This window comes from Hibiscus syriacus, unplaced genomic scaffold (assembly GCF_006381635.1).
Source record: "Hibiscus syriacus cultivar Baekdansim isolate YM2019G1 unplaced genomic scaffold, ASM638163v2 tig00110294_pilon, whole genome shotgun sequence".
Classification (NCBI taxonomy): domain Eukaryota; kingdom Viridiplantae; phylum Streptophyta; class Magnoliopsida; order Malvales; family Malvaceae; genus Hibiscus; species Hibiscus syriacus.
The window spans coordinates 7342-33173 of record NW_024062666.1 but is presented as its reverse complement, the minus strand read 5'-3'; the positions used below and the strand labels follow the sequence as shown (position 1 = coordinate 33173).

General features: G+C 35.2%; 2 protein-coding genes across 2 annotated transcripts; both read right to left on the bottom strand.

The window, feature by feature from the left end:
* Positions 1 to 12174: 12174 nt before the first annotated feature.
* LOC120116368 (probable DNA double-strand break repair Rad50 ATPase) lies at positions 12175 to 13773 on the bottom strand. The gene is made up of 4 exons (XM_039136877.1): positions 13449 to 13773; positions 13205 to 13315; positions 12386 to 12466; positions 12175 to 12303 (listed from the first exon to the last, which is right to left on the bottom strand). Exons 1-4 carry the CDS (start codon positions 13710 to 13712, stop codon positions 12229 to 12231), a joined length of 531 nt encoding a protein of 176 aa, XP_038992808.1. The 5' UTR covers positions 13713 to 13773; the 3' UTR covers positions 12175 to 12228.
* A 6519-nt stretch (positions 13774 to 20292) lies between these two features.
* Positions 20293 to 20757, bottom strand: LOC120116369. The gene is made up of 2 exons (XM_039136879.1): positions 20566 to 20757; positions 20293 to 20488 (listed from the first exon to the last, which is right to left on the bottom strand). The coding sequence occupies exons 1-2, from the start codon at positions 20719 to 20721 to the stop codon at positions 20441 to 20443; spliced, it is 204 nt and encodes a 67-aa protein (XP_038992810.1). The 5' UTR covers positions 20722 to 20757; the 3' UTR covers positions 20293 to 20440.
* Positions 20758 to 25832: the final 5075 nt, after the last annotated feature.

The window sequence follows — 25832 nt, the reverse complement described above, 5'->3', positions numbered from 1 at the left end:
TCAGTGAAAGACGGCTTACCGGGTTCGAATTTGGTGAAACAGACTTCGGATTTGGATTCAGGACGTCGAAAGCATAAAATATGACTTTTCGGAAATTTGGAATTTTCGGTCAAAATCAAAGTCAACGGGTTTGACTGACAATTTCGAGGCCTTCGGGTTCGAATTTCGAAAAACGGACAGCGGAATCGGATTTGGAACGTCGAAAAATGTCAGGATAGGTATACTCGGTCAAAGTCAAAGGTCGTTTAATGCCCGGTCAAAGCCAGTCAAAGTTTTGGTCAACAGTAGTCAACGGTCAACGGTCAACGGTCAACGGGTCAACGGGTCGGGTCAACGAGTCGAGTCGGGTCAACGGGTCGGGTAAACGGGTCGGGTCGGGTAAACGGGTTGGGTCGGGTTGTGACCGGTCAAACCGGTCAAAACAGTTCCAAAACCGGTCAAACCGGTCACTTTTCCCTTCCCCACGCGCAGTGGCGGCGCGTGGGGGCGCGTGAACAGTGATTAAATCCCGGAAAAATTTCTAAAAATTATTTTGAGCGATTTCGAGATACTTACAAAGCTCGGTTCACAATTTTGAACGGCGGAGAGCTCGATTTCAACAAATCGGGAAGTTTGACCGGTTCACCTCCCAACGCGCCGCCGCCGCCGGAGAAAAAGGAGAACACCGGTGGACTCGGAACGGCACAAGGAACACGATGGTGCGGGAGGTGTCGTAAACGGATGACCCGATCGTCGTGAATCGATGAAAAACCAACTAAAACCGAGTTATTACCGACGATACTTCCGACTGAAATTCACGACGAACGGCGATGATTCACGACGAAAGGTTTGAGGGGTTTTGTTCCTCGGTTCACAACGAACACGATGGTTGTTTCGGCTCGTCGTTTGGAGGTCGGACGGCGAGTAGATCGGAGTTGGAAGTTGGGTTGCTGGAGAAGGGAAATCTGGAAAATTTATGCTGCCTGCGCACGAGAATCAGATTTATAATTCAACATATTAAAAAAATGGTTAAATCATGGGTTTAGCCACTGAACTTTCTGCACTTCTGAAAACGGTTTGCCAACTTTAGAACTTTACAATTTAATCCCCTGTTTCTTTCAAAATACCAAATTAAATCCACCAATTTATATTTTCTTAAATTTAGCCCCTAAATTGGGGTGTTACAATTCTCCCCTCCTTAAAAAAATTTCGTCCTCGAAATTCATTCATGTCACATTATTGCAAAAATAAAACTTTCATCAGTTTTTTTTTTCATATCTAGAAACACAGATCCTTCACTAATCCTTAACCAGTTGAGTATACATTCTTATCAGAACTTTTCCTCATTTCAATAAAAGAATCTGAATGAAAATTTTCTCGGGTAATCAATCTCTTCAGAATTCTCCCTCAGTCCAAGTAAATAATCAAAACAACTTTATCCTTGTGAAATCAATTCAGCATTGGATACGTGAACAGGCTCGTAGAGCAGCAACATATCTCAATTTCATTTCCGGAGTCGAGTCAGAAATTCTCAGATGAATAACTCTCACATGGCTAAGGTACTTTACTGCGTTAAGACAGATGTTACTGGTATTCCTTTTGTACAGTATAGCCTTAGCAGATAGAAACTTTGGTTTACTCAATACAGATAGGGACTCAGCCCTGGAGTTCCGGCTCAGAGAGGTACGATTGCAGTCTAGGGGCATGTACTGATCAGACATATTTTGACATTTGACCGGCCGGTCTATCTTGAAAAATTTTGACTCAAACCATAGCTCTGATACCATTAAATGTAACACCCCAAACCGATGCGGTTAGACCGATCCGATTCGGGAAGTCACATTAGGGTCACCGGAGCGACCCACCGTAAAAATAGCGGAAATTTTAAAACTTTTTATCAGAACATGTAAACTTATAAAATCATTTATCACTATTTAAAAATAAAACAGATTTCCAAACTCGTATATAAATCAAAATACAATTACATGCCCCCTAATCACAAGTACCATACTCTGCAACCACGCCGGAAGAACTCCCTTACTGAAGTCGATAGATGCACTGGTATAATTGTTTTAACCTGAAAATGTGAGTAATAGAGTGAGCTTTGGAAAGCTCAGTAATACAGAACTACCAGATGATGCTACATGACATGTAGATAAATGGAAAGCCATATAATTTCCTTATTGAATCATATGTATACCAGCTTGCAGAATAATTTGGGGTTCCCTTAGAAGTTCATAGAGTAGAAGCCATGAATCTCAGTTCATAAGAAACCTTTCAAGTATGATATTTTCAGGAGATCGAATAGGATGTCTAGTGTGTTCCAACAGTATAATAAAATCATAATAGGTACAATCTTAGTCCAGTAAATCTCACAATTTTGTAAAAGAGTTTAACTTTTGAAAATCATAGTTTAAACCCTTTTCTGGTACACCATCAGTAGTTCCCAAAATTATTTTCCATATAGCTTACTTTATGCACATAGCAAAAAGAAAGCCGACTTAAGGATAGGCTCTGAAGCTTGTATCCTTAAGCCCAAGTCAATAAGTCTATATAGCTTACCCTAAGCACACAGCAAAGGAAAGCCGACCTAATGAAACATCTTGGGGCCCTCAAGAGTCACATTAGGCCCAGTTAGCTTGATCAGAGCTATTCCATCGTAATTCAATTCCAAAATTCAATTGCACCGTGACACAAATTCCATAAATCCAAAAACATGGTAATCATATACCAGTTCAAAACAAAAATTAGATAGCAGCCATATTCCATAAATTGTCACATTAAATTGGTGCATCAATAAAACAATAACCAATGAATTCGGTGTACCACATATTAAAACCAATAAAACAGTTCAGTAATAAGTAGGGAACACACTAGAGAATCCCAGTATTTCCAGTAGTTATCATTTTGGATAACATGAAACTTATGAAATTTGATCGAATTCCTGGAACAAGGTTCTATTGAGGAGAATCGATTACTAACCGATCTAGCCAGACATTTAATGTTGATACATTAGAATCCCACTATATTTTCGTGTGCTTTAGGAAAACGTTCAGGAACCTTTATACATAATAATTCTAAATTCAGATTTACTGCGAGTGATTCCATTACCCAAACAATCAGGGGTATTCATGAATATACTTTAAATTCATAGGATTTCAGCCCAATTGAACCAAATGGGATATTCAGAATCTTTCCATCTGCGTTACTTGTTTTTTTTTTCAAACATGACCGAAGTGATTTTAGATGAAATATAGAATCGAAGATTCAAGTCATTTACAATCTACGACTATCGATCATATTATCAAACAACTCGAGTTACACAACTCTCAAACTGATGCATGTCAACAAGTCAATTCATTATCCTTCCAGTGTATTCACTCTTTAATACCATAGTGCAGATCCATAGATCATCCCCATAATCATCACTGAATAAATCTTCCAACGGTCTTTATTTCATTTCCACGTTTCAACAATATCAGGAAATACTGACGTACTTGATCCATGGCTCATAACCCATAATGAAAATTCATCATGTAAGTTCAACAGTGTTTCCAAACTCATCAAATCACCTATTTAATCCTTAGTCACTGATGTTACTTAGTTCGTTTGGTAAGCAAGTCTATCCCGATTACTTTAAAGTTTTCCAGAATAATTCAGACGTTTCTGAATTTCAAATACACGTTGTACTTCATTTCATTTCAACTTATTAATATAATAAAGTCATTCTGGTATTCGTGGTTGATTTGACTAACGACTACCCACTTATTAGTACTGTATGCGCTCTAGAGTTGAGCTGCGCCAAGTACTTCCAGAATTATCATCGATCCAAATTTGAGAAGATGAACAAACATTCAAGTGATACTTATATCATTCAGGTAATGATATAGTACTAACGTTGGTTAATCACTTAAGTTGCGTTCCACAACTTTTACTGGTAGCAACATCATCCATGTTTATTTGGATTTCTTAATTAATCCAAGACATTTACTTATTCTAGGTCATAAGGGCATTTTGGTCATTTTGGTGCTTAACATTTTTTTTCTATTCATTTCACAGCTTGAGTATATCCATTCATTCCTGAGCTTGGTGACATTCTTGAGTCATTTCCATTCCAGGGGTAATTTGGTCATTTTATAATTCTAGAATATTTCAATCATTTCCTTCCATCCGGTCTTATTATTTAATTCAATCTTATCATTTACTTCAGTCCTTTCGAACAGTTCTGTCAACAGAATACCTCCGATAAATTACTCTTCAAGTATTTACTCCTTATTCGAATATTTTCGAGTCAAGTGTCTTCTCAGATTTTACAAACGGAATATTATAAATTTTTCTGTACAAAGACAGGATCTTAACAATTAAATTCGTACTTAATCGAGTTAAGTACAAATCCTCAAAGTACTTTCTCATTCAGGGTCAAATCAGACTATTTATCTCTCAAGGGCATTTTCGTAATTCTTAACCGGATAATTTCAATATGTCTTTTCAGAGTTATTAACCAACTTCCAGGGCAATTCTTATCATTTTCCAACATAAGGGTAATTTCGTAATTTTACCATATCGGAGTATTCTCATAATTTTTCATCCAAGTATCTTTAACATTTAACCCTTGATGATATAAAATATAAGTTACAAATCCAGAGCTGATTTCTTTATCACCAATCACAAACTTGTAATTTAATTCTAACAATTATCAATCTCTTATCTTAGTCATTCGATCCGTATTCCGTTACAGAATTTCTACCACATTCATATCGAGTGAATAAATTATTCAACTCCACAAAAGTGACCAACATTATCTTATTCATGCATTTACCAATATCAACATGTTCCATAAAGCATAAAGAGGTAGTAAAGTATTACCTCGATTTCCGTGCAATACTGATCGACCATAAAAATTCCATTCGAACGCCTTTGATCTTCAATTCAACTTCCAATAATTCCTCAGATACATATCAACATAAATTATATCAGAAACAGAGCTTAATTACGATAAACGGATCGAATCGGGTGATAAATCAGTGAAAGACGGCTTACCGGGTTCGAATTTGGTGAAACAGACTTCGGATTTGGATTCAGGACGTCGAAAGCATAAAATATGACTTTTCGGAAATTTGGAATTTTCGGTCAAAATCAAAGTCAACGGGTTTGACTGACAATTTCGAGGCCTTCGGGTTCGAATTTCGAAAAACGGACAGCGGAATCGGATTTGGAACGTCGAAAAATGTCAGGATAGGTATACTCGGTCAAAGTCAAAGGTCGTTTAATGCCCGGTCAAGCCAGTCAAAGTTTTGGTCAACAGTAGTCAACGGTCAACGGGTCAACGGTCAACGGGTCAACGGGTCGGGTCAACGAGTCGAGTCGGGTCAACGGGTCGGGTAAACGGGTCGGGTCGGGTAAACGGGTTGGGTCGGGTTGTGACCGGTCAAACCGGTCAAAACAGTTCCAAAACCGGTCAAACCGGTCACTTTTCCCTTCCCCACGCGCAGTGGCGGCGCGTGGGGGCGCGTGAACAGTGATTAAATCCCGGAAAAATTTCTAAAAATTATTTTGAGCGATTTCGAGATACTTACAAAGCTCGGTTCACAATTTTGAACGGCGGAGAGCTCGATTTCAACAAATCGGGAAGTTTGACCGGTTCACCTCCCAACGCGCCGCCGCCGCCGGAGAAAAGGAGAACACCGGTGGACTCGGAACGGCACAAGGAACACGATGGTGCGGGAGGTGTCGTAAACGGATGACCCGATCGTCGTGAATCGATGAAAAACCAACTAAAACCGAGTTATTACCGACGATACTTCCGACTGAAATTCACGACGAACGGCGATGATTCACGACGAAAGGTTTGAGGGGTTTTGTTCCTCGGTTCACAACGAACACGATGGTTGTTTCGGCTCGTCGTTTGGAGGTCGGACGGCGAGTAGATCGGAGTTGGAAGTTGGGTTGCTGGAGAAGGGAAATCTGGAAAATTTATGCTGCCTGCGCACGAGAATCAGATTTATAATTCAACATATTAAAAAAATGGTTAAATCATGGGTTTAGCCACTGAACTTTCTGCACTTCTGAAAACGGTTTGCCAACTTTAGAACTTTACAATTTAATCCCCTGTTTCTTTCAAAATACCAAATTAAATCCACCAATTTATATTTTCTTAAATTTAGCCCCTAAATTGGGGTGTTACAAGAACAATGTATTTTATTTTGATTATCTTAACGCAGTGTTATTGTCATGACATCTATTTATATTACATAACAAGAAGGCGTATTCCGACTCAAATGTCATCCTATTTAGTAGAGGTATTTTTAGTCGATGACCGACGATGATGATCTTCAATCCTCAATTAAATACTTACAAACAAAAATACATTTCGAATATTGAGTTCATAAACTCAATGTCATATAAATAAATTTATTATATTGTATGTATTTATAACATAAGCGTAAGTACAAGTATAAGTAGAAAATCAATGTTATCCAAGCTATGCATGCCCAAAATCACTATACAACATCAAGGATGAGATTCGGGTCACGTAGATCAAGCACTCATCCATAATACATAAATAGACATCATGATGTAGTCTGAAGTCACATATAAATCACGAGACTCGCACCTCTATAGCTTACTAATATTGGTACTTTGAATGAGGCCTAGATCACTCTCGTAATAAGAACATACATCCAATGACCCCTTAATAGCCAAGTACCTCAAGTGAGACGGAACGTACACCCGACCAGTCTATTCACCTAAAGTATTTGGATGAGTCTAGGTCACAAGTGATTTAAATCAACATATGACTAGCATACTTTAAATGTTTATTAAACATCTTAGGATGTACAAATAAACTTACAATGTAAAAATCTTAAGATGTATCAACCGAATAATATCAATACTCCAAATAAACTTATATTATTAGTTATATTGAATGGAATTTTAAATTATATATTTTTTTGATCTAATCCTAAACGTATTACGAATTTTAGTTCGATCGTGCATTGTAATGTTTGATTGGAATTATAATTATCAAATATTGTTGTCTATAGTTATAATTGTATTTATAACTCTCAAAATTAATTTTTATTTAAATTTATTGATTGAGTTTAGTTCCATTAACATCATTGTTAATACAACATACATGAGAGCATGAAATTGAATATGTTTAAAACGATTTTTTTTTAAAAAAATGGTTTAAACATGGTATAAAAACTATTTAAATTTCATTATAAAATTTAAAATATGTTTAAACAATTTTTATAGGGACAAACTCATATATCCAAACTTAATTGGACACATTCGAAATTGAGAAGTAAACCAAATTGAAAACCACTTAAATTTGAAGGAAATTGAGAAGTAACTACATTTAGTCGATTAATTAAGGTGTTTATCTTTATTTTCTCATATTCTATGAAGTTATGAATTCTGAATCTATTAGGATCACTTCTCTTCTCGTCTCTCATAAGATTAAGATCAGATGAAAAACACTTTACTAAAGCACTAATTGCTAATTATATGATTAAATCACCTTAGAAAAATATAATTTGAAAATTTGAGGTGACATGATTTTATATTTTAATGATGACAGTGATTGATTCCGTTGTTTTGCAAGATGAACAGCTGGGAGAAAATAAAAGCAAATGTGTGCAGGTCCCATATGCGCCAATGGTGAGTTGGATATGTGAAGGCAACCACTTTATAATTATGATCATATCTCCGGTGACAGATCTAAATATAATGGGTAAACTATATGTTTAGTATTCTAACTTTAAATTTGGTTTCATTTTAGTCACATGTCGTTAAAAAATTAATGGTGATTTTGATGTGTCATTATAAAGTAATATCACGTCAGTATCATTATTAATTTTTAACAATAGATAATCAAAGTGAAACTAAAACACAACATTAAATATGATTTAAAAAAAAGTTAATTAGGTGACAAAAACGAAATAAAATGCAATTTAGAAAAAAAACGATTACTTATCGCCGTAGAAATAGTTAGATCACCGTGAAATAATTTTGATGGTTGAAAAAATATTTAACGTTAAATGATATGTTATTTCCGGGCATTTAAAGAACGAGCATCATCAAAACCAGTGGATGGGGTGCAAAACCACCGCTTCATGTGATCTCGCCTGTTATATTTATGTATCCTTTTCTTTCTAACCATTATCTTCAACGTAATTCATAAAAAGGTAAATATAAATTTTGGTCCTTAAACTTGGCTTCAAGATTCAAATTGGTATTTGAAGTTTTTTTATCTAATTAAATAATGAACTTCACTTTAAGGTTCAATTTGATATTTATATTTTTTGGTTCAATAAAGTAACTGAACTTAACTTATTGGTTCAACCAAATTAAACCGACAAATCATGTTCAAGTATCAATTTGTAAACAAAAAGTTCATGTAGTAACTGAACCAAAAAATATTTCAAATACCGAATTGAACCATGAAGTCTAGTTCAAGCACCTAATTGACAAAAAAAAATCTTTAGATATTAAATTAAAATGTTTGAGAAAAATGATACATTTTAAACACTCTCGATGTGAAAGTATGTTTACCTACTTATACGATGACTGAAATATGAATTATATACGGTCTGACATGATTATATGATTAAGAGAATAGAAAAATTATTAAAATTGAAGATAATATCATATCTTTAATTGTTGTTAGGAGAATGATGCCGATACTAAACTATAATTAAAATTTTAGTATAATATGTTTAATATTTTTAAAATTATTTTCTTAAAAAATTAATGTTTTTTAAAAGAATATTAAAAATTTGTAATTTATTTTTAAAAGTATAAAAATAACTAATCGCGGAGGTTTTGAGATTTTGGTAGGAGACAAGTTGGTTTAACATTGTTTCTAAAAGGTACGACCAAAACATGTGTGAGTGTTTCTAAGAAATTTGATTTATGATTTTAATATTATTGATGAAAATAAATTGATTATATTAATTGTGGGTGGTTTATTTCTTCTGATTCGGACAAAAATTACAGTTGCCGACAGGTTATATTGGTGGTATGGCTGTGGAGAAAAGTTGCTAGGAGTATGTACCAATGATGTAAGAAGTCCCCCTTCTCCTTCCTGTCATTGGGATTTATATGCAGACTCTTTCTGCAGTCATGATTGTTATGTTGGTGAGGAATGCCGTCGAAAACGGTATTCGAAACAAATAAAGGTTCTTGGAATGCCTCAGAAGATCTTCAAACATGGTATTGATTAAATCGTCAAGAATGATCGAACCTCGTTATATCGATCATATGTCCGAGTTAATAGGGAAACAGGTAGTTCCAGTTGGACCACTTGTGCAAGAACCATGCAACAGTGACGATGATGTTCAACTCATGGAATGGCTCGGAAAGAAGGAACCTGGTTCGGTTGTGTTGGTTTCCTTTGGAAGCGAGCTTTTCATTTCAAAGGAAGAGATAACAAATGATTTTTTTTTTATTAATTTAATATGATTATAAGATAATATATATTCTAAAAGATCTCAATCATTTGATAATAAAAACTCATATATTCTTTCAATCTAGTATTCAAACCTAAAACCTCTAAAAAATAATAAATAATATTTTGTAATAATTATAAGATTAAGATTGCATGACGTTCATCGTACATGCATACCTAAAAAGATAGAGATATCTCATTAGGGTTTGTTGGGGGGTGATAGAGTGATTTTCGAGAATTTTTATGTAAGGCAGATTTGACACGTCAAAATAAAGTAAATATAAGTAGGATAAATTATACAAGTGGTGCCATGATTACAGGGTATCATTTTATTGAGTCTCTCAATTATTAAAAAATACAAAAAATACTTAATTATAAGGCATTATTTGTTGAGTCCTGAACTATCAAAAGTAATAAAATATGATTTTTTTTTCAATGTACTTCCGTTTATTTTCTTGCTCGCATGTTGCTGCGTGATTAATCTAAGAATGATTTTTGTTCGAAACAACCCCTTGGAGGAGAAAAATCGATGAACGAATGAGTGTTTTCCTAAGAAAACTATTTTCAGATCTAGTCTTATCTGAAGTTTTTTAGTGAGATTTGAGGTCGGATTTGAAAAGAAAAAAGGAGAGAATGAAATTTCAAAAGATGTAAAGATTTTTCCTTTTCGTCGTCGATAAATAGCAACCAGTGTCGACACTGAATGGCCGACACAATAAAAGCTCGTTGGATTTTAGGTTCACGGATGAACGTCAAGAATCACGAAGAATAATTGAGATCGATTGAGAAAAACAACTTCAATCTAAATTTTTTTTTTAGAGAAAATTAAAATTGTTTTTTACTTATATAGTCACTTAATTGACCTGATGACCCAACATGGACCCACACAGAAACCACGTGTTCTTTAATGTGTAGGATCTGCGATCCCTCCTATCTTGCTAAAAAATCATTTTAGTCCCCATTTCCTTTTAATAATGTTTTTAATTATTTCAGATTAGAATTTTAATTTTATTTCATTTTGATTTAGTCCATTTTCCCTTTCCCTTTTGTTTTGATATTTTTTTATTTCTTTTAATTATGGTTTTTAATTTTCATTTTATTTTAATTTATCCCACCTTTAATTTTATTATATATATATCCCCTTTATTTATTTATTTTACTTATTTCACCTTTAATTTAATTTTTGTTTCAATTTGGTCCAGAATTATAGTTTTATTATTTATTTCATTTTTTGAATTATGCTAATATTAACTAGTCTATTAATTTTGGTCCTTAATTTTAGTTTTATGATTTTTTTATTTGAGTAACCATCATTTCAATTTCTTTTATTTATTCTTTATATTATATGTATATTATTTTAATATTAATGCACTTTATTGTTTACTATATTTAAAGGTATTTTTAAATTACGGCTAATAAGTAGACTTTATTCATTTACTCTTATAGATCATTAAAAATTAAATTCGAACTCATAACTTTTTTTATTGATAAGACAATAATATAATCGACTCAATATCAAAGACAATAATATAATCGACTCAATATCGTAGAGTGTTGTGGGGTGTTAATCCTTCTTCACACGTCGTCGACTCTCAAATATTTTATGATTAAATAGACATTTAAATTATTATTTTGATAGTTTACTCCTAAAAGCGGATTTGATTAAAATGATAAGCTTTTGGATTATCTGATTACACTTTAAATAAAGATTGATGATGACTTTTTAAATAACGTATTTTAAAAAATAGAACCATAATTCATTGAAACCCTTTAAAAGAAATCATATTTTAAAGACATTTCAACAACTTTATATAATATTTATATTCTTTTTAATATGATTATTTTATTTCAAAATTTATTCATTTTGCGCTTGCACGTATATTAAGCTCTATTTTAAGTATTCATTTTTTTGATGTGTACAAAATATATATTGCAAAATCATAATTTATTAGATTATTAATCTTTAAAAAAATGTAAAACCAATAACTTTTATATATAGTTACAATATAAAAAAGTTAATATTATATTTTTTAAAATTATTGGATGAATGTGAATAAATGGAATAAATTAAAACTTTTGAACAGGAGATAATTCACTTTTTCTTTTTTCTTTTTTAAATTTGAGGATGATTAATGAGAGGTAGTAACACAAAATAAGAGCAATTGAGAACAAGGATGGGCATGGGACCCGAAGCCGTCGGATTATGATCCGATCTGATTTGATCGGGTATGTTTTATTTTTTTTAATTTTGGGTTTGGATCGGGTTTTTAAAAGGTGGTGTTTGGGTCGAATTCGGGTTTAGGGTGAAAATATCAGGCCCAACCAAACCCGGAAAATATAAGTTTGCCCCATATATTTAGGAATAATTATAATAATACCCCTCTATATATTATTTTTTTCAATGAAATCATTTTTTTATTGAATAAAAATAATATTTTTTTTATTTCGGGTCGGGTCGAGTTTCGGTTTTATCTCAAAATGTTGGGTCGGGTGGAGGGTATATATTATGCGAGTCGGGTCGGATTTCGGGTGGAGAAGTCATTGTTCTCGGGTCGGGTGGACCAAAAATCTGACTCATGCCCATCCCTAATTGAGTATGCAATCAAGGGTGAGAAACTAAGCATATTCATACATCAAATTTAGCCCGAGAAAGCTGTTCAGTGACTACTTTCCCATTAGAAGGATCAGTGAAGAACATAGATCAAGAAACAATTAAAAGGTAAATCAGACATCAGAAGAAAATTAAAAAGAGAAAAAAAGAAAAAGATGAAGCACATGTTGTTGTGGTCAGCACAAATTTAGTGAAGGGTTTCGATGTTTCTGCTCAGCTCCTCCAGCTTCTTCATCCTCAACCTCTCGCTTTCACTCACCAGCTAAACACCACCGAACATACATATGTTTCTCAGAAAATGTAAATGTTGAAGCAAATGAATGCTCCTAATATATATTATTTACCTCCATTAATTTGCTAACCAGTTGTGCTTTCTCCTTCTCCTTCTCATTGACGGTTTCAAGGGCTTCTTTGTACTCTCTTTCCTGTGATGATTATAAAAACTCCTCACACATTACTCTAGTCTTATAAATTGTTATTACTATTGGCTTAATGTTATTAATCTCTCATTAAATTTAGGGTAAATTGTACCTATGACTACTTAATTATTGTCTATTTTCATTTTGATCACCGATTTTTAAAATTTGTCAATCATATCTCTTAACTATTTAAGTCTTGCAATTGAGCCACCAGACGTTAACATTTAACGGAGGAGGTGATGTGGCTGTTAAAAAATATGGTATAATTAAACATTAGATCCTCAATATTTACCTACCAATTTTTTAACAGTCACGCCACCTGCTCCATTAAATGTTATCGGTCGATGGTTTGACTGCGACATTTATATAGTTAAGTATTTTGATTGACAAAAATAAAAAATCATTGATCAAAATGAAAATGAACAATATTTAAGTGGTCATAGATGTAATTTACTCTTAAAATTATTACTAAATCAGGGCTAATTAGAACTTCATCCCCTGAAAATTTTAAATTTTTATATAATTTAAGTATTTTTTTTATATTTTCTATTAATAATCTATTTTCACATCTTAAAATTTTATAAGTTCGCTCCTCACTGTAACTATAAAATTTTGTGAGTTGTGAGTTCAATTTAATTTTTATTAGTGATTCATATACAACCCTATTGTGCCTGCACATGAGATTAAGCTTTAAGATAATCACTTAATTAGTCATACAACCATTAATGGGAATGAAATCCGTACCTTCTTCTGGCATGTCTGTCCCAGTGGTTTCAACTCCCGGTTAACAGTGTCTACCTTCTTACGAAGAACTGCAACTTCCTTCCTCATCGGATCTATAAGCGCATCAAGCTCCTGCCAACTCATGAATTTCAATTGTTCTATTTACAAATTGAGTGTTTTGTTAGGTGAATCAAAATGTTGTTTTCGTTTTCTAGATTTGTCAATGTTGTGAAACAATATGATCAGGTCAGTGATCTAAACTTACTTCTCGGATGTCGGCCAAGCGCCGAGTGGCTTCCTCGACACGGCCCATATAAGCCTGAACTCTATCCCTAACCTCCATCTTCTTCCTCTCGATCTCTTCTTCTTTGGCTCGAAACAACGCCAAAGCAGATTCCGTCATCTCCTCTTCCTTATAATCGTCTGTTGGACTTCCGTTGATCATGTTAACGCCAGAGCTCTTCACTTTCTGCACCTGCGATTGCTGTTGTTCCCATGTCTGCTGCTTTGGCGTCCCCGTCGATGCCATCTTACAACAGTTCCCTCTTCTTCTTTCTTTTGCTTAATGGCTCTCTTTCGGTGGTTATAACTGCAGGACTGGTTAGCTTTAAAGCTATGAAATCAACCAAATACAAAAGATAATAGTGATTATATTATTAAAAAAACATGATTTTTTGACCCATTTGTCTGCTTACTTTATTAGAATCATCAAGTTTGAGAGTTTTTTTTCTTTTATTTTTTCACCTTTAAATCAAATCTTCTTTCCAATCTCTACTTCAAACACCCCACTTAAATTAACATCAGTAAAATTTTAGTTTCTTGTAAATTGGCATAATTAACGGCAATTCCATACACAGTTCAGTTAATAGGGATAAACACATGATTTTATATTACAAACAAAAATTTAAACTATAATTATAGTGCGTTTTCGGTTGCGTTTATCATGATTGTGACAATAACGCGTGTTACTGAAACCATTGCGGCTATCACAATTGTGCAATAATTATTTCGAATGTATAACACCTTAATAACTATATAACGATCGTTATTTCGATAGCGGACCGTTGTTTAAATCCATGATTAGGCGCGAACTTATAAAATTTTACAGGATAAACTTATAAAATTTTAAAGTAAAAATGAATTATCAAAATATATATATATATAAATTCTTAAGTTATAAGAATTTAAATTTTTCAAGAGATACAACATCTCTCGTCAAACTCCATTATTGTAATTTTTTTCATTTGTGCATCGATTTTACATATATTTAAATTACAAAGAAAAATAAATCTCTAATACATAAATTTTTATAAATTCATCGCATCCAAGTATATATTTGATGAATAAAATGATGTGGAAATAATTATTCCCAATTTTAAAAATGTAAATTATTTATTATAATAATTTTGGTGCAATTTTAGATGTATGTATACATATATTTGGTGAAGGGTCGTATATTGGTAAAGGCATGTTTGTGTTGGTTTAGTGGAGTTGGCATGAAGTGGTCACCTACACAAGTTAGAAGATAAAGCCTTAGTAGTCAAGATAGAGTAGGAGAGATATTACAATACAATATAAAAGATAATTAGAACACAATTTGAAAATAATAAATAACATAATATTCATTTGGTTTTCTTTTTCTTTCTGATATCACATTGAAGTTGAATGTATCCAAAAATTAAAATTTGCTGCTTTGTTTTAAGGTTAGTTTAATTGTTTTTAAAAGTAATTTCGAAATATTTAATTTAATATTTAAATGTTTATTATTTTTGTGAAAATATAGTTTTTAGGAAATAAAATGTATATTGTTTTACTTATTTTATATGATTTTATAGTGCAGTGGGGTTTTAGGTGGAGGCCAAGGTTCACCCACTAGGTAAGAGTAGTGGGGTTTGAAATAGACAATCAACATTGTAAGGTTTTTTTAATGAGTTTTGTTATATTAAGTAAGAGATAATGGCATTGAAAACGATCGTACAATAAAATAAGACATCGATATTTTATATGAAAAATGCATAGATAAAAGAGAAAAAATAACAAAAATAGAAGAGGCTTAATCAACTAACTTCTAATCTTAATTCTTAGTATTTGTTTATATATAATTATTTGATTAAAAAAAACTTGTGTAATAAAAATTCTACTAAAATTAGATTTTTCTACTTTTAATCAACGTCTAATAAAAAAAGTATATTATGTATGAGTTTAATATACGATAAGATCTTTACAATAAATATTTTAAATTAAATAAAACAAAATTTGGATCATAAAATCCTAACATGTTTAATCAGAGTTTTAAAGTGTTTGGTGATGTTGAATTCATTCACGTTTTAAGTGAAGTCAATTGTTTGACCTCTAACGTTGGATCAAAAGAAAGCCTCGAGAAGAGATTGATGCCATTTTTATTTTCAAATGTCGAGTTCGGGGCTAGATGGGATAGTTTTTGAATTTACGAAATTTCAATAAAGAGTAGAAAGACTTGTCAAGAATTAAAATCCGAAATAATTTTACGTAAAATCTTGGTATATATTTTACGAAACAATGATTATGTTTGCCTTTAATTTGAGTGTAAATAAATCAAATTTTACGAACTTTTGGTGACAGCTCTTATTTCATCATTGGACGGTGGTATCATATTAATGTTTTGGCTTCCTAATAGAGGGCAGTAAATTTACCTAGCCTCTTATATTCGAAAGCATGATTGTCCGTGCCGGAGGTAGAGAATAGCTTGCGATAGAATTCTCAGGCCATTAGAGCAAGTTCTTCCTGATCGGTGTACCAAGTCCCATCTTCGTTCTTTAGGGCAGCGATTTTATTGGTTCGTCTACGTGTGATCGTTGATGCATGGTAGTACTTTATATTTCTATCACCTTGTAATGCCCATTAGGAACATGATTTTTGTCTTCACGTTAATTCTTCTTGTTCAAGGACGGTATTAAGTTCGTTGCGAAGTTTTTCCTTTAGCTCTTCAAGAAATTATGATTGATATATCAAGGTTGCTCTTTCGATTTCCCTAAACCGAGCTTGAATCTCCTTTTTCCTATATGGCCAAAAGTTTCCGAGTTCCATTTACTTGCTACTGATTTGAAGGAATTAATGTTGTCTACCATAGAGTACTGATTTTTCCACGTTGAGGATAGAAAATCTTTGAATTGTGGATGCTCTTGCCATGCTGACAGGAACCGGAATGGTCTGTTGAAGTTTTGTTTCTCTCAAGCGAACATCTACTGGAGCAGCGGTCGATGGTCAGAGCCGATACGGTCTAGGTGCTCCACATGCGAATTCGGGTAGCTTCTAATCCAGCTGGTATTGGCTAAGCATCGGTCTACTCTCTGTTTTAAGGTTCCTCGGATCCATGTGAATGGCGGGCCTTGGAATCCCAGATCGAAAAGGCCTGTGTCATTAATAAAATTGTTGAAAAGTCGACTGCCCCCATTTGTGCGATTTGAACCTCCCATTCTTTCGTCAGCATTTAAAATTGCATTGAAATCACCTCCTAGGATCCATGGAGTCTCGTTTCCTGGTTCGAGTTTATTTAGTTGCTCTCATAGGCGCTGCTTTCTTTTTGAACTTTGAGGGCTAGCGTAGACAGCCATGAAGAGAATCCAGGAGTTTATGTCACTCATTTTCATTCTCCTATTCATGAATTGGTTTGAAATATGTAGTATTTCCACTTCAACAACTTATCTCCATAATAGCCATATTCCGCCACTAAAACCGTGTGCTTCAATGGGGAAGGAATGGTGGAAGCCGAATTGGGAGATAAATCTTGTCTGCTCGCTTTCCGGAAACCCGCGGTTCAAATAACGCTACTACATCCGGTCGTTTGTCACGTATTAAGGACTTGAAAATTCTGCCGAATGATGGGCTTGCTGCGCCCTGGCAATTCCAGAAGATGAAAGACATAGTAACAGAATCAATGGATTATGCTCGAGACTAAGTGCTCGGGACCTTGACTATTACCATTATGGATAGCGATACCGGTTGTATCCAGCGTTTAGGTTCCCCCTGGGTCATTGCTTTCCTCCAACGGTTGAATCACGTTTTGTGCACTGGTTTCCAGCATTGTCTCATCTCTTCTTGTATTCCTTCTTGAGAAACACGAGCTTCCAAGTTATCTGCTAGGTTAGTTGCCAATTGTATCGCAGTTGTGCGGGTGGAGCTTTTTTTGTGTTTGGTTTACGCACTTTGAGACCTTTCCGGAGCGTTTCTCCATTGAGTTTGTTGGTTCCATTATGGCGTGGTAATGAGTTTTTGCTATTGTTGCGTGATATTACAAAACCTTGCTCAACTATGGAGACTGCTGTGTGATTGCCATTGTCGATTGCAGATTTGTGGTTAACTATTTCGGACTCTTTGCCTGGAGCTAAGGGAATAACCTCCATCATGTTTTTACCCTTACTTGCTTTTCCACTTTGTTATGTGTTTGTCCTAGGGAGTGCTGCATGGGAGCTACTGGGTTGATGGTTGTTTTGCATGGGTGTTTGTTGTGTGTTTGATTCTTTGGCATTGTTTGGCCCGATCGTTGACATTCTTTCGTGTTCAACGATTTCCATATCCTCATTCTCGTTTGTTGTTCCCTCAACCTCTAATATTGCGTACCGGGACCCGTTAGTTTAGGCTTCCACGCTGCCTTTGTTTGTAACAGCCGGTGTTTTATTGCTTGGTCTTCCACGGTGGTTTGTTGCTATCATCCAAGGTCCGTATGGATCCTAATCTTGAACTGCTGGAGAGGTGGTGACTGTTTGTTGTTTCGAGTTGGTGGTCGTGTTAGCTTCTGATGGTGCTCCGGAGTTACATGTTTCTTTGGAGTGACCATAAATACCACATGCAAAGCATATTTAGTTCAGACCCTCGTATTCTAATCTTCGGATGAAATTGTCGATGCCAATTCGTGATTTAAGAGGTTTGTTTAAATCCACCATGAACGCTAGCCTTGCGAACATACCTCTTTCTCCTACTTGGGTTTTGTAATCGACTTTAATTACTTGGAACCATATTTGTTATTTGTCGTAATAGAGCCTGACAGTGGTATCGGTAAGGGAGGCCAGGTAATCTGATGTGATGGATGTTTCTCCGTTGTGGAAAACGATCTGCTCCAGGGTTGAACTGTTAGGTAATTTCCGTAAATCGTCCATGACCTTTCGGTTAAGACCTCCGAGTAATCCCTTACGTCTTCGAACTTCACCAGATAGTAATTATTTTCCAGGTCAATAAGTTGAATCTCTCCTCTTGGTTTCCATAGTGCATGGATCCTGTCGAATAACGTTTTATAGCCAATTGTTCTTCCGAGTAATCGGACTATTATGCGGTACTCGTACTTTTGTCGATTTGATCATGAACTCGGTCAGAGAATTTGATTGTGGGGAATTCACCTGTTTCATCGATAATACAATCTTCATCGAGTACTTCCACCGTATCGGATTCAAACCTGTATCCAAATCCTACCCTTGGGTCTTGCACTGTGTTCTTTGCCGCCATTGAGGCGTAAGTTGGTTTGCTGTTAGTTGGTGAGGGAGAATTAAGCCCTAGTCCTGTTCCTTGATTGTTTACCGCAACTGCTTCTGCTTCCATGTCAGAGGCTTCTGGTTGCATGGTATAGTCCATGGCTTCATCTGTTATTACCTTCTTGGTTACCTGCTGGTCCTCAAAGAGAATTGGAGAGTCCGGTCTTTCGAGGATTATCGGTTGTCCTATGGAAGGGACTTCTCCGTTGGACGTCCGCCCGGGTTGTTGTAAGTTTCAATGATTCCCGTGTTAGGGTTTCCTCCCGATATCGACATAGAGATTAGCAATTCTTATATTATTAACTAGGTGAAAAATACTTGATAGGTATTGTGCTTTAATTTTTAGTTCTGATTATCCGTCGTGTGTTTGAGAAATTATTATTTTTGACGCTATTTATGAATAATGCATATATGATTGTACTATCTTTTTGGTATTTGTTGTGTTTAAAGTGTTATGAATTTCTATTCACTTTTAAATATTAATGATTTATTATATATAAATTGACATATTTATATTGTTTTAGTGTTATTTTAAATTTATAATATTTTAATTAATCTCATGTTACTTTATATTGTGTATTTATCTCATATTTGTATAATTTCTTATATTTATTTGATTATTTAAATTAACTTATTTGAATTAGGTCACTTGTGTTATTAGATTAATATAAAAAAAAGGGTAAATTCGGTCCTCTTGCATTGGATCCCTCTTAAGATTTCACCAAATTCAATATTTAAATGAGTAAACTTCCTATACTTAAACTATTATTTTTATTTCGCTTTGATATTCAATTTTTTTTACAATTATACCTAATGTTTAGTTTAGATTCCACTCTAGTACCCACAGTTAAAAAATAACATAATTATTGATGTGATATTTTTATTTTTGTTCAATGATAACGTAACATTATCTTATGACGACATATCAATATCACCGTTAAATTTTTTTAACGACGATATACAAAAATGAGATTTAAACTAAATGTTAAATATGATTTTGAAAGAAAAAAAATTAAAATTCGATACCAAAATAGAACGAATGTAATAGTTTAGGTATTAAACCTATAGTTGACACTATTTAAATCAGTTGCACAAAAAACATAACCCGTAACAATGGCATACGCTTTAATAATATTGTTTCATCACCGTAGGAGAAAGTAGAATTTTGTCCCTTTTATATGGATGGATCTTCAACTTCTAACCATGCCTAATGTTCCATTCTGCTTACATAGTGAGAAAAATATCCAACGAATGTATTCATCCAACCTGAACCGAGTCGAACATATAATACAATAATCTTCTAGACCCTAATCAGATTCAGCTTAATCAATAATTTACTTTTAAAAAATTGATTTAAAAATATTCATACAAAATATTTTTTATATTTAAAATCAAAGAACATAGCCCGATCAAGCATGAACAATCAAATGTTTAATCCAACCCAAACTTGATCCGAGTCATTTATGAACAACCCGTGAGTAAAAGGACCCACAAGATCCAGAAAAATTGATCCAACTCAAAGGACCCTGAGGATTTTTATGATTCTGTAGTGAGATTATTCAAATTTAACAGGGAATAAACACAGAAATCAGATGATACAGTAATCAAAAGAATTAAACCAAATTGAAAATAACCCGTCAAGGGTAGCTTTAATATTTCCACTGGCAACAATGAAATGTGCAAACCAAGCCATTATTAGAGCAATTAAACAAGCAATTTCATTATATAAAGACCATACAAAGTCCAGAAAACCTCATTCTTTCTTACCAATCCCATGAGACATATTATAGACCCCTTGTCCCTGAAATATAACAAGCACAACATGAGCATATAGGTCCTCCATTGAAAGGCACGTGTACAAGTAGAAACAAAACTCACAATGAAGTACAAGGAAGTTGCGGCCAAAGCAGCAGGAATGGCAACTGATGTGATCTTATCGTGAGGTCCTTTCAGGTAAGTGTGCTTGTAGATGCTTTGAAAATATTTCTGCTTCTCGAGAAGAATTTCCCTAGGTCTGAATGGTGCCTCCGACATCCTGCATTGCAAGTTCAAATTACAGTCGTAGATAATCAAAGCAATTAAGCTTTTCAAAGCTTCCAAAACATTTCAATCTCATTTCTTCTCTTCCAAAAATGACATATTCCTGGCTTCCACTTCGAGCTTCCATCATGTCTCAATATTGATTTAATTTTTTTTAATAATCATACTATTTTATTAATTAACAAAGCATAGCATCATTCAAAACATTCTCATGAATATCGTGTTGGTTTTTGGCAAAAGTCCCACATTGGTTGTGTATAAGGAGGAGGGGAAATTCTTTTGTTATAAATAAAGCCCTTCTCCTCCTTAGTTGATCATCCCACAAATATAAGCCTTCTTCTATTTTAAAGGCTATTTGTATTCTTTCTCTCTTTGTAATATTTCCTCTATTAGTGAAATATTTTGGTGTTCTCTTTTATGTCTATTTAATAGCTATTGTCGGGTATAGTTGTTGTCAATTATTGTCCTATTAAAATTACTTGTCTTGGTAGTTCTGTCTAAGGAAAGTGGGTTTTAAGAGGGACCATTGTGACCCCTCCTCTTTCCTGGGAATCTACCTTGGGGTGATTTTTAGTACAATCGTTTTCACACTAGTCACCTAGATAATAGTTTTCAAGGTGAATCTGTTATTGGTGGAAATTAACCCGAATTTCACAACAATTGGTATCAGCGCTCTTGGTTTATTTTAGTATGCTCTGTGGTTGCGGCTTAGGCTGATCTTCCACATCAGAAAAATTTCCTTGGGATAATTGACATTCTGCATTGGCAGCTATTAAATAGAATTTGTAGCAGAAATGGCAGACGCTTCTTCATCTTCAATTTTGGCAAGAAATGCTGTGACAAATGTTAGATTTGCAGTGGAGATTTTTGATGGCACCGGTCATTTCGGCATGTGGCAAAGCGAGGTTCTAGATGCCCTATTTCAGCAGGGTCTAGACATTGCTATTGAAGGAGAGAAACCAGATGATGTTGAGGAGAAAGAATGGAAGAGGATCAATAGAATGGCATGTGGTACTATTCGATCGTGTCTTTCTAGAGAGCAGAAGTATGCATTTTCTAAGGAAACTTCTGCAAGTAAATTGTGGAAGGCACTGGAGGAGAAATTTTTGAAGAAAAGCGGTCAGAACAAACTCTACATGAAAAAGAGACTGTTCCGCTTCAACTATGTACCAGGTACCACTATGAATGATCACATTACTAGCTTTAATCAGCTGGTGACTGATCTGATGAATATGGACGTGACTTTTGAAGACGAAGATCTGGCTCTCATGTTGATGGGATCACTTCCTGATGAGTTTGAGTATCTTGAAACTACTCTACTTCATGGGAAGGTTGATGTGTCTCTCAGTGAAGTAACTGCTGCCTTGTATAGTTATGAATTGAGAAAGAAAGACAAACAAGAAAACACAAGTGTCGAAGCAGAAGCTCTTGTTGTTAGAGGCCGTTCCAAGAGTCAGAATAAAGGAAGCAGAGGGAGATCGAAGTCAAAGTCCAGATTGAGCAAAGATGAATGTGCCTTTTGTCGAGAAAAAGGGCACTGGAAGAAAGAATGTCCCAGGCTAAAGAATAAAGGCAAACCTGAAAGGGGGAAGGCTGTCTCAGAATCAAATGTGGTCGAGTATGATGATGGAGATTCAGATTTCGCATTCGCTGCTACGCCATCAACCAGCTGTTCCAGTTCATGGCTGTTAGATTCAGCTTGTAGCCACCATATGACCCCAATAGAGAATGGTTCTTTGATTTTAAAGAACTAAAAGGTGGAATTGTCTACACAGCAAATAATTCCCCTCTGACACACTTGGGATTGGTTCAATTCGCTTGAGGAATCAGGATGGATCTATCAGAACCTTAACAGGTGTCCATTATGTACCAGATTTAATGAGAAATCTCATCTCTGTGGGAACCTTAGAGTCAAAAGGTTTAGAAGTGAGGGCAAAAGATGGGATTATGAGGATTATCTCTGGTGCACTGGTGATAATGAAGGGAATCCGAAAAAGAAACAATGTGTATTACTTTCTGGGTAGTACAATTGTTGGGACAGCAGCAGTGGCAGCTTCTACTGATGAACAGGAGTCAGAAGCAACCAGGTTATGGCATATGCGCTTGGGGCATGTTGGTGAAAATCCTTGAAATTACTGATAGATCAAGGATTATGAAGGGTGCTCGGACTTGCAAATTAGCTTTTTGTGAGCATTGCATCAAAGGGAAGAAGACGAGGGTGAAATTTGGAACAGCAATCCATGATACTAAAGGTATTTTGGATTATGTTCATTCAGATGTATGGGGGCCTTCCAAGACAACTTCATTGGGAGGAACACACTATTATGTCACCTTGTTGATGATTTTTCCCGGAGAGTTTGGGTGTATCCAATGAAGACAAAGGATGAGGTGCTAGGATTTTTCCTTAAATGGAAAAAGATGATGGAGACTCAAACAGGCAGAAAAATCAAACGTCTCCGTACAGACAATGGTGGAGAGTACAAAAATGATCCATTTCTGAAAGTCTGTGAAGAGGAAGGTATTGTTAGGCACTTCACTGTCAGAGGTACACCACAACAGAATGGAGTGGCAGAGCGTATGAACCGGACATTAGTGGAGAAGGTTCGGTGTATGTTGTCTAATGCTGGGTTAGGCAAAGAATTTTGGGCTGAGGCTTTGGTCTATGCTTGTCACCTTGTCAACCGCTTACCATCGACTGCTATTGGTGGTAAAACACCATTAGAGAAATGGTTTGGAGTACCTGCTACAGATTATGATTCCTTACATGTGTTTGGTTCCACTGCATACTACCATGTTAAGGAGTCAAAGCTGGATCCAAGAGCAAATAAGGCGATTTTTATGGGGATCACCTCTGGTGTGAAAGGCTATCGTCTTTGGTGTCCAGAAACAAAGAAAATAATCTTCAGCAGGGATGTTACCTTTGATGAATCTACCATGTTGATAAAGGTGACTTCAGAAAAATTGGAGCAGACAGATGGAACTCCCAAAAAGGTGGAGTTTGAAGGAAGCAAATTTGTCCCAACCAGTAAAGAAAATGATGTTGACTCTCCTATGGTAGAAGAAGAGTCAGATGAAGAAGAGGTTCAGACCCAAGAACCTCCACAGCAACATGAATCAATTGCACTCAGAAAGGGAAAGAGGACCATTAGACAACCTGCTCGTTATGCTGATATGGTCTCTTTGCATCACCAATTGCAATTGATGACGTTCCTGCCACTTTTAATGAAGCAGTTCAAAGTTCAGAACATAAAAAGTGGAGGATTGCCATGAATGAAGAAATGCAATCCCTTCAAAAGAATCAGACGTGGAAACTAGCTAGTCTTCCGAAGGGAAAGAAGGCAATTGGGTGCAAGTGGGTATATGCAAGAAAGATGGATTTCCTGACAAGAATAACATCCGCTACAAAGCAAGATTGGTGGCTAAAGGCTACGCTCAAACGGAGGGAGTTGATTATAATGAAGTATTTTCTCCAGTTGTAAAACATTCCTCCATCAGAATTTTGTTGGCTTTGGTAGCGCAGTTGGATTTGGAACTAGTTCAGATGGATGTAAAACTGCATTTTTACATGGAGACTTGGATGAGGAAATCTACATGACTCAGCCAGATGGATTCAAAGTTGCTGAAAAAGAAGAGATGGTGTGCAAATTAGAAAAATCGTTGTACGGATTGAAGCAATCTCCAAGGCAGTGGTACAAGCGATTTGACAAGTTTATGATAGGGCAGAAGTACACAAGAAGCAAATATGATCATTGTGTGTATTTACGCGAGCTAGAAGACGGATCCTATATATATCTTCTTCTTTATGTTGATGATATGCTGATAGCTTCCAGGAGTCAGACAGAAATTGCGAAACTAAAGACTCAATTGAACAGGGAGTTTGAGATGAAGGATCTTGGTGAAGCGAAGAAGATTCTAGGCATGGAGATATCAAGGGATAAGAAATTAGGGAGGCTTTGTTTGTCTCAGAAAGAATATCTGAGGAAGGTACTAAAACGTTTTGGCATAAATGAGATGTCAAACCAGTTAGTACACCTCTTGCTCCTCATTTCAAGCTCGGTGCATCCATGTCACCTAAGGATGATGCAGAACGGGAATACATGTCAAAGGTTCCGTATGCAAGTGCTGTTGGTAGCTTGATGTATGCAATGGTGTGTACGAGACCCGATATTTCACAGGCAATTGGGGTTGTGAGCAGGTATATGCATGATCCTGGAAAGGAGCATTGGCAAGCTGTGAAATGGATTCTGCGGTATATTCTGAACACCGTAGATGTTGGTTTGGTCTTTCAGCAGGACAAACAAGATGGTCAGTGTGTAGTTGGGTATTGTGATTCAGACTATGCAGGTGATTTGGACAAGCGTCGATCAACTACTGGTTATGTGTTTACATTTGCAAAGGCACCAGTCAGTTGGAAGTCCACCTTACAGTCAACAGTGGCTTTGTCTACTACAGAGGCAGAGTATATGGCAGTTACAGAGGCTGTGAAGGAGGCAATTTGGCTTCAAGGGTTGCTTGGTGAATTGGGAATGGAACAAAAGCACATCAAAGTGCACTGTGACAGTCAGAGTGCTATTCATTTAGCAAAGAACCAGGTTTACCATGCAAGGACGAAGCACATCGATGTTCGATATCACTTTGTACGAGAGATTCTAGAAGAAGGTGGAGTCATAATCCAGAAGATTCGGACCACTGAGAATCCTGCTGATATGTTGACAAAAGTGGTAACTGCGGTCAAGTTTAAACATTGTTTAGATTTGGTCAATATTGTTACAAATTAAAAGTTTGTTTTTTTTAGAGATGTGTGTGGAATTTGCCAAGGTGGAGATTTGTTGGTTTTTGGCAAAAGTCCCACATTGGTTGTGTATAAGGAGGAGGGGAAATTCTTTTGTTATAAATAAAGCCCTTCTCCTCCTTAGTTGATCATCCCACAAATATAAGCCTTCTTCTATTTTAAAGGCTATTTGTATTCTTTCTCTCTTTGTAATATTTCCTCTATTAGTGAAATATTTTGGTGTTCTCTTTTATGTCTATTTAATAGCTATTGTCGGGTATAGTTGTTGTCAATTATTGTCCTATTAAAATTACTTGTCTTGGTAGTTCTGTCT